A 14,674-nucleotide genomic window follows, 5' to 3' on the forward strand; every position below is an offset into this window, starting at 1 on the left:
TGAGGCTCGGTGAGTAAGGGACACACACTGGGGACCCATCAGCTCTGGGATGCTGGGTCGGCTGAAGCAGCCGTACTGAGTAAAGAGGAAGCCTGAATGGTGTTCACTTACAGTCAGAGAATGGACTGATATGACGGTACTTTGAAGAAAGACCCTGACCTGTACTAATTGCATTTCCTGTGCAGATTTTTAGTTTAGTTTTAGAGATACAGCATGGAAACAGGCCCTTCGGCCCACCAAGCTTGTGCCGATCAGCGATCCCCGCACGCTAACACTATCCTACACACACTAGGGACAATTTTTGCAACTATAGAAACATAGAAAAATATAGGTGCAGGCGTAGGCCATTTCGCCCATCGAGCCAACACTGCCATTCAATATGATCATGGCTGATCATCCAACAACAGTACCCCATTCCTGCTTCTTCCCCCCATATCACTTGATTATACCAGGCCAATTGACCTACAAAGCTGTGGGACGCCTTTGAAGTGTGGGAGACCTGAGCTCCCGGAGAAAACCCACGCGGTCACGGGGAAGAGAGCGTACAACTGCATAGTCAGGTTGGAGCCCCGGGTCTCTGGCGCTGTGAGGCAGCAACTCTAGCGCTGCGCCACCGTGCCGCCGCTTTCAGGTAACTTTAGTGCACACAACAGTTGCCAGCAGAGAGGATCAGAGTGGCGGCTCGTGATGCGTGGCTGGCATGTGACAGCACCTCAAGCAAGGGGCGACACACAGCGACACAGCTGGCAGAGCCGCTGCCTCATGGCAGAGACCCAGTTTCCATCCTGACCACCGGTGCCGTGTGTGGGGTTTGCACCTTCACCTTGTGACCGAGTGGGTTTTCTCCAGGTGCTCCAGTTACCTCCCACATCCGGGTTGAAGGTTAATTGGCCTCAGTAACTCAGGCTGAAAAAGGGTCCCGACCTGAAACCTGGTCCACTCCTTCTCTCTAGAGATGTTGCCTGGCCCGCTGAGTCACTCCAGCATGTTGTGTCTACCCGGACAAAACCCACGCAGGTCACGGGGAGAACGTGCAAACTCCGTACAGACGGCACCCGTGGTCAGGATCGAACCCGGGTCCCTGTCAGGCAGCGACTCTACTGCAGCGCCACCGTGCCGCCCCGCATATAGTTGTTTACATTCCGACTGTCTACCCTATCTATGCCTCTCATAAAGCAGGGGCAGGGGCAGGGGGGAGGGGTACAGTCAGTATGGTTACAGACTGGTTGTCGCTCGAAGACCCGCTCGATTATGGAGGGGGTGAGCTGCATATTTAGACATATAACGAGAAGTACTTAAGGGTGACGCCGAGTTCGATTACATTTGCAAACGGTCAAGAGTAAGGCTTATGGTATTTTACAATAACAGATGCACAGATGGTCATTAGATCAGTTACTGGCTTCACTACAACTTTCCACAGACTCAGCACTGACCACCCCAATGTTTAGACACGTCGCACTAACGACCCGTCCTCTAGACACGTTCACCTTCTGCACTTCTCCTTTCTCCAGTCACTTCCCATATTAACGGTGTATCTATACAGATGTTTCCTCCCGGAGCCTGACAGTACCGCTCAGTTGGTCCAAACTTAGCCTTTGCTTAGAGCTCGCATTAAGTCATTAAGTAATCCTTGCAAGTTGCATCTAGTTCCTCAATTCTAATTGTATTATGTCTCTATGGTCAACTCTTAATTTAGAGCATAGGTCAAGCAGTAATATTTCAACGCTTAGCTTTTCATCGAGCATATAGGTGAAGCGTATTACATTTACCCTTCACACCCGCAATACTCTAAATGCAGTCGAACCAACGTCCAACGAAGCTGTGTCATCACTTCCTGACTCGTGTACAAAGCATCTGTGGAGGACATGGATAGGTACATTTTTGGGTGGAGACCCTTCTTCAGAAGATGCTGCCTGACCTTCTGAGTCTCTCCGCCTAACACTCGGCATTTCACTGTGATTATTTTTTTCCTCCAGATTCCACCATTGCTGTTTGCAAACACGCTGTCAACTCTGGAGTGGATTGGCAGGACGGTGGGTGTAGCCGAGACTCGGCGCTGGCTGCCCAATATCCTCTCCGTCACTTTACTGGACAAACAAGTGTGACCCCTGGTTCTGGACTCCCCCAACACGTGGAACATATTTTTCCTGCATCTAGCCTGTCCAATCCCTTAAGAATGCCATCATTTGCCTCAATCCCAAACCAACGTCTCTTCCATTGACTCCATCTACACCTCACGCTGCCTCGGCAAGGCCAGCAGCATAATCAAGGACCAGTCGCACCCAAGCCACTCCCTCTCCCATCAGGCAAGAGGTACAGAAGTGTGAAAACGCACACCTCCAGATTCAGGGACAGTTTCTTCCCGGCTGTTATCATTCAACTGAACCATCCTATAACCAACTAGAGAGTGGTCTAGAATTACCAACTACCATTCTCGAGATCCTCAGACTACCTTTAATCGGACTTTGCTGGGCTTTATCTTGCACGAAACGTCATTCCCCTTATCCTGTATCTGTACAGTGTGGACGTCCTGATTGTAATCATGTATAGTCTTTCCGCTGACTGGAGAGCACGCAACAAAATGCTTTTCATTGTACCTTGGTGGAGTGACAATAAAGTAAACTCAACGAAACAAACCATGGAATTCCATCCTCCACAATGCTCCACAAAAGTCTATTTCATATCTGAATATTTCAAGGTTCAAGATTCAAGAGAGTTTATTGTCATGTATGCCAGATAGGACAATGAAATTATTGCTTTGCTTCTACACCACAGAATATAGTAGGCATAAATAAATACAGAACAGATCAGTGTGTCCATATACCAACGAATATATATATATATATATATATACACACACATAAATAAACAGATAAAGTGCAATGGGCTATTAATGTTCAGAGTTTTGTTTGAGTTGAGTTTAATAGCTTGATGGCTGTGGGGAAGTAGCTATTCCAGAACCTGGACGTTGCAGATTTCAGGCTCCAGTACCTTCTACCTGATGGTAGCGGGAAGATGAGTGTGTGGCCAGGATGGTATGGGTCCTTGATGATGCTGGCAGCCATTTTGAGGCAGCGACTGCGATAGATGCCTTCGATGGACGGGAGGTCAGAGCCGATGATGGACTGGGCAGTGCTCACAATTCGTTGCAATCTTTTCCGCTCATGGACGCTCAGGTTGCCAAACCAAGCCACGATGCAACCGGTCAGCATGCTCTCTACTGTGCACCTGTAGAAGTTACCCTGTTCACATTAGTTCTGTGTTATCCCACTTTCTCATCCACTCCCTACACACTAGGGGGCAATTTGCAGAGGGCCAATTAACCTACAAACCCGCACTTGAATGTGGGATGAATCCGCAGCACCCGGAGTCAACCCACGCGGTCACAGGAAGAACGTGCAAACTCTACACAGACGGCACCCGTAGTCAGGATCGAACCCGGGTCTCTGGCGCTGTGAGGCAGCGACTCTGCCGCTGTGCCACTGTGCTAGCCCTGGCGGGTGTTAAGGCAGGTCCTCACATGGACATTGAACAGTACAGCACAGGAACAGGCCCTTCGGCCCACAATTTCCGGGCTGCACATAATGCTGGGTTAAAACTAATCTCCTCTGTCTGCACGTGATCCATACCCCTCCATTCCCTGCATATCCAACTAAAAACCTCTTGAATGCCACTATCGTATCTGCCTCCCCCACCACCCCTGGCAGCACGTTCCAGGCACCCACCAGGTGTGTAATGCACTTGCCCCCGCATCTTAGTTTAGTTTAGTTTAGAGATACAGCGTGGGAAACAGGCCCTTCGGCCCACCGGGTCCGTGCCGACCAGCGATCCCCGCACATCAACACTATCCTACACCCACTAGGGACAATTTTACACTTACACCAAGCCAATTAACCTACAAAACTGTACGTCTTGTAGGTTGTGTGGGAGGAAACCGAAGATATCGGAGAAAACCCACGCAGGTCAGGGAGAGAATGTGCAAACTCCGTACCTACTGCACCCGTAGTCGGGATGGAACCCGGGTCTCCGGCGCTGCATTCGCTGTAGGGCAGCAACTCTACCGCTGCGCCACCGTGACCGCCTCCTTTAAACGTTCTCCCTCTGGCCTCAATGAAGTGCCCTCCCAGTCTTTGACATTTCCACCCTGACATTGTGGCTGTCCAGCCCGGTCTACCAGAATCATAGTAGAATTAGGCCATTCGGCCCATCGAGTCTAATACAGCCATTCAATCATTGCTGATCTCTGCCTCCTAATCCCATTTTCCTGCCTTCTCCCCGTAACCCTTGACACCCGTTCTAATCAAGAATTTGTATATTTCCGCCTTAAGAATATCCACTGACTTGGCCCCCACAGCCCTCTGTGGCAAGGAGTTGATCAAACATCATCCCACTTCTGATATGATCAAAAATAAAAAAATAAGCAATATTCTGCTCGGGAACAGTTCAATGGCCTGAGGAACACAGAGCTATTAAAACCCACCACTCTTCTCACATACGGGGGAAGCGAGGTGGATACGGTGGGTAATGTGACGCTACGGTGCCACTTAGGGGATCAAACACACAGGTTGCCATTCTATGTGTCCACAGCAATGTTATTCCACTTTTAGGCTATGGCGCCTGCAGGGATATGGGACTGGTTACCTTCAGCAATACTGTTTGATCTTCAATGATTTCTACACATTCACCGCCCTCTGCCAAAAGAAGTTCCTCCTCGGTTCCTTTCTAAAAGAGCGCCCTTTAATTCTGAGGCTCTTGTGACCTCTGGTCCTAGACTCTCTCTCCCACCAGTGGAAACATCTTCTCCACATCCACTCTATCCATGCATTTCACCGTTGTGTTATGTGCAGCGACGATCTTCTCTCCAGCGTGGAGATGGGGGTGTTGTGGGTCATGGAGATGTCCCTGGAGGTGAGTTGTGACTGGCGCCTGGTGACGCATTGGGAGTAGAACTCCCTGGCTTTGTTGCGGAACTGCCTGCCCACCATGACATAGAGCACGGGGTTGATGCAGCTGTTGGTGCAGCCCAGGAAGGTGGCCATCATGTTGCCGTTGGCCATAGCTATTCCCCACCCGCATCCCCTCAGCATCTTGGCATCGTAGAAGAGGTTGAGGACTCGGAAGATCTGGAAGGGGACCCAGCAGATGAGGAAGGCCAAGAGCACCACCAGGATGAGAGTGGCCGCCCTGCTCTCCTTGCGGACCTGCTTGAAGACCTGCATCCGGTCATTCCTCAGCACGCCCAGGATCCTGGTGGTGAAGAAGGTGAGGGCCAGGACGGGGATGAAGAAGATGGCCACCAGGAAGACGATCTCAGAGTTTCGCTGCCAGATCGGGTTGGGATACTTGAGCAGGCAGGCGGAGATGTTGAGGTGGGGCACATGGACCACCCGGCGGAACATGAAGGCAGGGCTGCTCATCACCAGGCTGAAGACCCAGATGAGGCAGCAGTTGATCTTGGCACAGGAACGGGTGCGGATGCGGCCGGGGTTGAGGACCTTGACCAGGGCCAGGTAGCGGTCCACGCTGACCATCACCAGGAAGTAGATGCTGCTCCACAGGTTCAAGTAGATGGCCAGGTTGACACAGCGGCACAGCAGCTCTCCAAAGGGCCAGGCAAAGCGGTGGGCGATGTTGAGCGCCCAGAAGGGGAGGCAGGTACACAGGAGGAGGTCGGCACCCGCCAGGTTGACCAGGTAGATCTCGGGCACCGTGCAGCGGTTCTTGTGCAGGCAGAGCACCAGCAACACAAAGATGTTGCCCAGCAGGCCGGACACGCACACCACCATGATGTAGGCGGGCAAGAAGGTGTAGAGCCAGCCCCAGAACACACCCTCCGGACACGAGGTGGAGTTGCTGACGTTCAGGGCCGCGCTGAGGTTGAGAGACGCCATTGCTTTGTCGGAGATGGATGGCAAACCTGAGGGCAGAGAATAGTCACTGAGTCATGGAGTCATAGAATCACACTGTCATAGGGTCATAACATCATCATCACTGAGTCACGGTGTGATACAGTGTGGAAACAGGCCCTTCAGCCCAACTAGCCCACAACAGCCAACAATGTCCCAGCTACACTAGACCCACCTGCCTGCACTTGGTCTACAACCACGAACCTGTCCTATCCATGTACCTGTCCAACTGTTTCTTAAACGATGGGATAGTCCCAGCTTCTCGCGCGGTGTTTTTGTTCAAGTGTCGCAACATTTCTTTTGTTGAAACGATCAAAATCTTTTGGCGACACTGATAAGTCAACAAAATAGAGAGAGTACAGAGGAGATTTACTAGAATGTTGCCTGGGTTTCAACAACTAAGTTACAGAGATAGGTTGAATAAGTTAGGTCTTTGTTCTCTGGAGTGCAGAAATGTTAAGGGGGGACCTGATAGAGGTCTTTAAAATGATGAGAGGGATAGACAGAGTTGATGTGGACAAGCTTTTCCCTTTGAGAATAGGGAAGATTCAAACAAGAGGACATGACTTCAGAATTAAGGGACAGAAGTTTTTAGGGGTAATATGAGGAGGAACTTCTTTACTCAGAGAGTGGTAGCGGTGTGGAATGAGCTTCCAGTGGAAGTGGTGGAGGCAGGTTCATTGGTATCATTTAAAAATAAATTGGATAGGCATATGGATGAGAAGGGAATGGAGGGTTATGGTATGAGTGCAGGCAGGTGGGACTAAGGGGAAAAAAATTGTTCGGCAGGGACTTGTAGGGCCGAGATGGCCTGTTCCCGTGCTGTAATTGTTATATGGTTATATGACGCCGGCAGTCGCCGAAAAAATCGCCAAGTGGAACAGGCCCTCAAGACCGCGTTTAGAATATTGTGTTCTGTTCTGGGCACCACGTTGTGGGAAAGATATCGTCAAGCTTGAAAGGGTTCAGAGAAGATTTACGAGGATGTTGTCAGGACTAGACGGTGTGAGCTATAGGGAGAAGTTGAGTAGGCTGTGTCTCTATTCCATGGAGCGCAGGAGGATGAGGGGAGATCTTATAGAGGTGTATAAAATCATGAGTGGAATTGATCGGGTAGATGCACAGTCTTTTACCCAGAGTCGGGGACCAGAGGACATAGGTTCAAGGTGAACGGTAAAAGATTTAATAGGAATCCGAGGGGGTGACTTTTTCACACAGTGGGTGGTGGGTGTATGGAACAAGCTGCCAGAGGCGGTAGTTGAGGCTGGGACTATCCCAACGTTCAAGAAACAGTTATGAGAGGTTTGGAGGGATGTGGACCACACTCTGCCCGACCCGTTGAGTTACTCCAGCATTTTGTGCTGGTCTTTGGGATGTGAACATATCTTCCTGCACACAGGGACCCGGAGAGAGAGGGGGAGGCAAGGGGGGGGGGGGGGGGGGGGGGGATTCTTGCTACATGGCATTAATGTAGCACCCAGTCCCGTCCCGTTGACACACAGGTTCGTAACAGGGGAAGGAAGAGAAAATCTGCGCTGCATTAATCGCTGCATTAATTTGGCACCCAGTCACGTCCCCTTATATACAGAATTCCGGACAGCGAGGAGGGGAGGGGGCAGGGAATTATGTCTTGCGTTAATTTAGCAACCAGCCACATCCCCCCTTGTATACAGAACTCCAGATGGGAGGGGGGCGGGGGCGGGGAGAGGTAGGTGAATTCTGCGCTGTATTAAGTTATCACCCAGCCCCGTCCTCTTGCACACAGAGGGTCGTGTGCTGCATTAATATAGCAGCCAGTCCCGTCCACTTGCCCCCGAAATGTTTCCGCAACTCCCCCCCCCCCCCCCTCCCGATGGGGCCCACGATAGTCCGAGAAGGCTTCCAGCTCTAGCGATGGTAGGTTGCAGAGCCCGGAGAATGTGATGCGAAAATCGATCACATCTCCGGGAAGGTAAGGACTTGAAAAAAAGTTTCCCCCGATCCCCCCCCCCACATAAAACAAACCGAAAAACAATCAAAAAAACTTTTAACAAACCCAAAATAACAAAAAGAATGCTAAAACGGACAGTGCCGGACCTGTTAATATATAGATGTGGAACGCTGGACAATTTTATACTGGATATTATTTTTTTAAACATTTATCAAGCCAATTAATCTACAAACCTGCACGTCTTTGGAGTGTGGGAGGAAACCGAAGATCTCGGAGAAAACCCACGCTGATCACGGGGAGAACGTGCAAACTGCTCACAGCAGCAACCGGCGCTGCATTTTCGCTGTGAGGCAGCAACTCTACCGCTGCGCCACCGTGATCGTGAATAGTCAAGAGTGAAGAGTGTTTTGCTCTCATATGTCCCAGATGGAGCAATTACATTCTTACTTGCTGCAGCACAACAGGTGCAGGAAGAGGCCATTCGGCCCTTCGAGCCAGTACCGCCCATTCACTGTGATCATGGCGGATCATTCACTATCAGTACCCCGGTCCTGCCTTCTCCCCATTCTGTCCAAGTGTCTTTTACGAGAAGTAACTATTTTCTCTCCTGTAGCTTCCTCTGGCAGCTCGTTCCTGATACCGACCACTCTCGGGGTGAAAAAGTAACCCCTGAGGTCCCTCTTCAATCTTTAACCCTGTGCCCCCTAGTTTCAGGGCACCAACTATTGGAAGGGTCGGGACCCTTCTTCACACATATGGTATGGAGTGTGTGTGTGTGTGTGGGGGGGGGGGGGGGGGGGGGGGAAGAGGGTAAAGGCGACCCAAAATATTTGACCTGTCCACGTTCCCCACAGATGCTGCCTGTCCAGCTGAGTGACTCCAGCACTCTGTGTCTTGTGTTGATCGGCAGCTGCAGTAGCTTGATTCCACAAACTGCTTCTCACCTCTCACAGTGTCGAGGCGCCGCTCGATGTTCTCGCTCCCGGTCCTCACCCTCTCTCGCGTCGTCTCACAAAGTGGCGAAAGATGGAAGCTCCTGCCCCGGGAGGTCCGGATCAGACCTGCCTGTGTGTGTGTGTGATACCCTGCTCCCTGCTCAGTGTGTCTTTATATCCTCCCACTCCCCCTCTCTCCTCCCCCCCTCCCATCCTCTCCCCTCCCCTCTCCTCCTCTCCTAGCCCCTCCCCCCCTCCCCTCCCCTCCTCTCCTAGCCCCTCCCCTTCGTTCTCCAACCCCCCCTCCCCGTCCAACCCTCTCCTCCCTCTCTCCTCTCTCCCCCCCTCATCCTACACTCCCCTCCCCTCTCTGCTCTCCCCTCTCCTTCCCTCCTCTCCCCCCTCCTCTCTCAGCCCCTCCCCTCCGCTCCTCTCTGCTCTCCCCTCTCCTCCCCTACTCCTCTCTCCTCACCTACCCCTCTCTTCCTCTCCCCTCCCCTCCCTCCCGTCCCCTCCTCTCTCAGCCCTTCCCCCGGGCAAGCGGCGAGTTATGGGTTGGCTCCACATCCAAATATAATCCAGGAATCAGCCTCCCCGTTCTCAGCGGACGAGCAAGGGCTGTGAATGTCTGCAAGAGTTACGCCTGGCATCATCGGTTGTATAAACATCAATTAGACTTGTTTGTCCAGTAAAGTGACGCAGAGGATATCGGGCAGGAAGCGCCGAGTCTCGGCTTCCACCGTCCTGCCATTTCACTCCAGAGTTGAGAGAGTGTTCCAAACATCCCAAACAGCAACTGCGGAATCTGGAGCAAAAATAATAATCACAGTGAAATACCGAGTGTCAGGCGGAGGGACCCAGGGGTCAGGCAGCATCTTCTGAAGGGTCCCCACACAAAAAAATACCTATCCATGTTCTCCACAGATGCTGCCTGACTCGCTGAATTACTCCAGCACTCTGTGAAACGTCACCTATCCATGTTCTCCAGAGATGCTGCCTGACTCGCTGAGTTACTCCAGCACTTTGTCTTTTACAGGTGTCAGGAGTTATGGGGCGAAGGCAGGAGAATGGGGTTGAGAGGGGAAGGTAGATCAGCCATGGTTGAATGGCAGAGTAGACTTGATGGGCCGAATGGCCTAATTCTGCTCCTAACACTTGTGAACTTATGGAGCCATACAGCGTGAAAACAAGTTACTTCCCCAGTGTCCTGAACGTGGCAAGACAAGTAAATAAAGTGGTAAAGAATCCATACAGTACTAGAGCCTGATGTGCTGGCAGCTCACTCACGGCTGGTGGGCAAGCAGTTGGCTCACGGCTATTCCTTGAAATTCCATTTCAAGCAGGGTGGAAGGCCACCAAATTGAAGTGCAGTTTCATGCCACTTCAAGCAGGGTGCAAGACAACCAAATTCAAGTGCAGTTTCATACCATTTCATGCAAGGTGCAAGGCCACCACATTCAAATGCAGTTTCATACCATTTCAAGCAGCGTGAAACCACCATAAAACCACACAAAACACCGCATAAACACCACACTCACAGTTCAGTAGACATGCGGTGTGTTCAGTTGATTCATAGCTCAGACAGGAATGGGGTACTGATTGGAGATGCTCAGCCATGATCATATTGAATGGCAGTGCTGGCTAGAAGGGCCAAATGGCCTACTCCTGCACCTATTGTCTATTATCTATTGTGACCTCTCCCTCCTCCATCTTGCAGAGACTGAGCCACACCCACACTTCTGGGTTTTATTATCCCTCCCACCTCCCACCGGAAGGGGAGTGGCCTTCATGGTCCGATTGACAGGAGAGAGATTCTCAACATTTTTTAAACACTAGTAACACTTTTATTTTTCATTGATGGGAAGAATCCTCTGCACCTGTTGAGCATAGGGGGACTGAGTAAGATGGCCAAAAATCACAGCCGTATATCTAAAATCGATATACAAACAGGAAGTTGTCAAGTTTCCACCAACAACCATTTGCAGTGCAGCATTTCAAAGCAACCCCCACCAACAACCATTTGCAGTGCAGCATTTCAAAGCAACCACATTTTCATTTTCAAACCACATTAAGGGCACTCACAGTTGAGTATACATGTGTTCAGTGTTATTCACAGCTCAGAACCTCTCGCTTCCTCCATCTTGCAGAGACTGAGTGAGGCACAATACTTCCGGGTTTTATAGTCCCTCCCCCTCCCACCAGCATGGGACAACAGAGAGAGTCTCGACATTTTTTAAACATTAATAACTCTTTTATTTTTCAACGATGGGAAAAATCCTCTTGTCCTGCGCAACGGGGACTGAGTAAGATGGCCAAAAATCACAGCCGTAAGTGGCAGCGTTTTTTCTAAAATCACAAAACAGAAAAACAGGAAGTGGTCAAGATCTTACTTTTAGTAATATAGATGTTTGCCTTCAATGGTCAATGCATTGAGTATAAGAAAAGTGTAGGAAGGAACTGCAGATGCTGATTTAAACCGAAGATAGACACAAAATGCTGGAGTAACTCAGCAGGTCAGGCAGCAACTCTGGAGAAAAGGAATAGGTGACGTTACGGGTTGAGACCCTTCATCAGACTGAGAGACAGGGGAAAGGGAAACGAGAGATATAGAGGGTGATGGTGATGAAATAATGATCACGTTTCTGCATGTCTTTCATTCATTTGTTCTATATCTCTCTACATCACCGTCTATGTCTCTTGTTTCCCTCTCCCCTGACTCTCAGTCTGAAGAAGGGTCCTGACCCGAAACGTCACCCGTTCATTCTCTCCAGAGATGCTGCCTGACCCGCTGAGTTTCTCCAGCACTCTGTGAAACATCACCTATCCATGTTCTCCACAGATGTTGCCTGACCCGCTGAGTTACTCCAGCACTTTGTGTCTGTCTTTGAGTATAAGAGTCAGGAAGTCATGACACAGCTTTGTTGGACGTTGTTTCGGCCGCATTTAGAGTATTGCGGGTCGCACCATTGCAGGAAGTATGTGGAGGAGGTGCAGAGGAGATACACCAGAATGATGTCTGGATTGGAGGCTATTGGCTGCAGGGAGCGGTTGGACAGACTTGGCTTGTTTTCTATGGAACGTCAGAGGCTGAGGAGAGGCCTGATAGAAGTATATAAAGTTATGAGAGGCATAGATAGGGTAGACAATCAGAATGTAAGCAGCTATAGGTGGAGCAGCATGGTGGCGCTGCAGTAGAGTGGCTGCCTCACAGAGACAGGGACCCGGGTTCGATCCTGACCATGGGTGCTGTCTGTACGGAGTTTGCACGTTCTCCCCATGACCTGCGTGGGTTTTCTCCGGGTGGACACAAAATGCTGGAGTAACTCAGCGGGTCAGGCAGCATCTCTGGAGAGAAGGGGTGGGTGACGTTTCGGGTCGAGACACTTCTTCAGACTCAGATTTTCTCCGGGTGTTTCTGTTTCCTCCCACACTCCAAAGATGTGCAGGTTTGTAGGTTAATTTGGCTCCAGTAAAAATTGTAAATTGTCCCCAGTGTGTGCGTTACTGCTAGTGTGTGGGATTGGTAGTTGGCACAGACTCGGTGTGTTGAAGGGCCTGTTTCCGCTCTGTATCTTTAAACTAAACTAAACTAAACTAGATTGTGGATGATTAGTCATGATCACTTTGAATGGCGGTGCTGGCTCGAAGGGCCGAATGGTCGACTCCTGCACCTATTGTCTATTGTCTAACCCAGCATCTGCAGTTCCTTTCTACACCCATGTTTCCGTGCTGTATGACTTGCTGACTCTGTCATTTATCTATTCTTGGGATAGGAAGGCCAGTATTATTGGCAGCCATGATTACCTCTGGTGGAGATGGGGGGGGGGGGGGGGGGGGGGGGCTGGCTTGATGGGCCGAATGGCCTAATTCTGATCATAGAAACATAGAAACGTAGAAAATAGGTGCAGGAGGAGGCCATTCAGCCCTTCGAGCCAGCACCGCCATTCATTGTGATCATGGCTGATCGTCCCCTATCAATAACCGGTGCCTGCCTTCTCCCCATATCCCTTGACTCCACTAGCCACTAGAGCTCTATCTAACTCTCTTAAATCCATCCAGTGACTTGCCTCCACTCCCCTCTGTGGCAGGGAATTCCACAAATTCACAACTCTCTGGGTGAAAAAGTTTTTTCTCACCTCGGTATTAAATGACCTCCCCTTTATTCTTAGACTGTGGCCCTTGGTTCTGGACTTGCCCAACATTGGGAACATTTTTCTGCATCTAGCTTGTCCAGTCCTTTCATAATTTTATATGTTTCTATAAAATTCCCCTCATCCTTCTAAACTCCAGTGAATACAAGCCTAGTCTTTCCAATCTTTCCTCATATGACAGTCCCGCCATCCCAGGGATCAATCTCGTGAACCTATGCTGCACTGCCTCAATCACAAGGTGTCCTTCCTCAAATTAGGAGACCAAAACAGTACACACTACTCCAGATGTGGTCTCACCAGAGCCCTATACAACTGCAGAAGAACCTCTCTACTCCTATACTGAAATCCTCTTGTTATGAAGGCCAACATTCCATTAGCTTTCTTCACTGCCTGCTGTACCTGCACGCCAACTTTCAGTGACTGGTGTACAAGGACACCCAGGTCTAACTGCGCCTCCCCCTTACCTAACCTAACCCCATTGAGATAGTAATCTGCCCCCTTGTTTTTGCCGCCAAAGTGGATAAACTCACATTTATCTATATTATACTGCATCCGCCACGCATCTGCCCACTCACTCAACCTGTCCAGGTCACCCTGCAACCTCCTAACATCCTCTTCACAGTTCAAACTGCCACCCAGCTTTGTGCCATCCGCAAACTTGCTAGTGATGCTCCTAATTCCCTCTTCCAAATATTTAATATATATGGTAAACAGTTGCGGCCCCAACACCGAGCCTTGCGGCACTCCATTCACCACTGCCTGCCATTCTGAAAAGGACCTGTTCACTCCTACTCTTAGCTTCCGGTCTGCCAAGTGCCGGGAGCTCTTCAAATGATGGTGAGTGTGCGTTTCAACTTTCCTCTAGGCAATGGGCACAGAGGAAGACAACACGCCTAGTCTGAATGCCAAAGTTCTGTGCAACGTGTTCCAGGAAATTCCAGGGCTCTGCATACCTCCATTCATGATACATGAGAGGTGGGAGCCAACACACATTTACAGAACCACTTACAGAAAGACCAAAGAATTGCAAATGGATTGTTTCCCATTGTAAATTTGACATTCTAGCATAACAATGAATTTTTAGATAGATTACGTCAATGGTGTGCTAGGAAATGTAGTGTGATAGAACACAGGCAGGATGCCAAGTCATTAATAGTAAGATTAAACGAGAACTTACCAGTTTGAAGTTTGATCTTTATTTTATGAGTGGTTATGATGAGGGATTATGTGAAGAGCCCGCATGCGCGTCAATCTTCAAAGCAGCAGTGTGAAATCACAGATAACAGTTGTTGAACTGAATATAGGAAGATTAAAAAACTAGAACTACCAGCTGACCTTTATGAGAGAGGGTTGGGAGCGGAGGGCACGTAATCCCTCATCGTAACTCTTCATAAAATGAAGATCAAACTTCAAACTGGTAAGTTCTCGTTTAATATTACCATTTTACTTCGGAGTCACGTGAGTGACTACGTGAAGATTTCAAAGCTCTGTGATTTCATGCCGTGAACACGAGTCCATGCCTCACACACTGCATCAGTTGACCAAGGATGAGTGAACATTAATAATGCATTCAGACATGACATAGACATGCTGATGTTTTTTAATGAACAAATAATAATAATAGTAGCCACTCTCATCCGGGAGGAAACTTTAAAACAGAACATAAAATAGAGTTGGCAAATAAAGTTGGCAAATACCCCCGGTCTGGCAATGGGTTTGTTATAAAATGTTTGGAAAGATCGTTCGTTTGAC

General features: G+C 49.6%; 1 protein-coding gene across 1 annotated transcript; it reads right to left on the reverse strand.

Annotated features, from left to right (window-relative positions):
- Window positions 1–1,855: 1,855 nt before the first annotated feature.
- LOC129700067 (B2 bradykinin receptor-like) lies at window positions 1,856–8,935 on the reverse strand. Its single transcript, XM_055640244.1, has 2 exons — window positions 8,781–8,935; window positions 1,856–5,917 (listed from the first exon to the last, which is right to left on the reverse strand). Exon 2 carries the CDS (start codon window positions 5,889–5,891, stop codon window positions 4,827–4,829), a length of 1,065 nt encoding a protein of 354 aa, XP_055496219.1. The 5' UTR covers window positions 5,892–5,917; window positions 8,781–8,935; the 3' UTR covers window positions 1,856–4,826.
- Window positions 8,936–14,674: the final 5,739 nt, after the last annotated feature.

The sequence above is a fragment of the Leucoraja erinacea genome, chromosome 9 (assembly GCF_028641065.1).
Source record: "Leucoraja erinacea ecotype New England chromosome 9, Leri_hhj_1, whole genome shotgun sequence".
Lineage (NCBI taxonomy): Eukaryota > Metazoa > Chordata > Chondrichthyes > Rajiformes > Rajidae > Leucoraja > Leucoraja erinaceus.

What these genes read in the sequence shown, in the direction of transcription:
- LOC129700067 (XM_055640244.1), bottom strand. Translation starts at nt 5,891, where the DNA reads ATGGCGTCTCTCAACCTCAGCGCGGCCCTGAACGTCAGCAACTCCACC.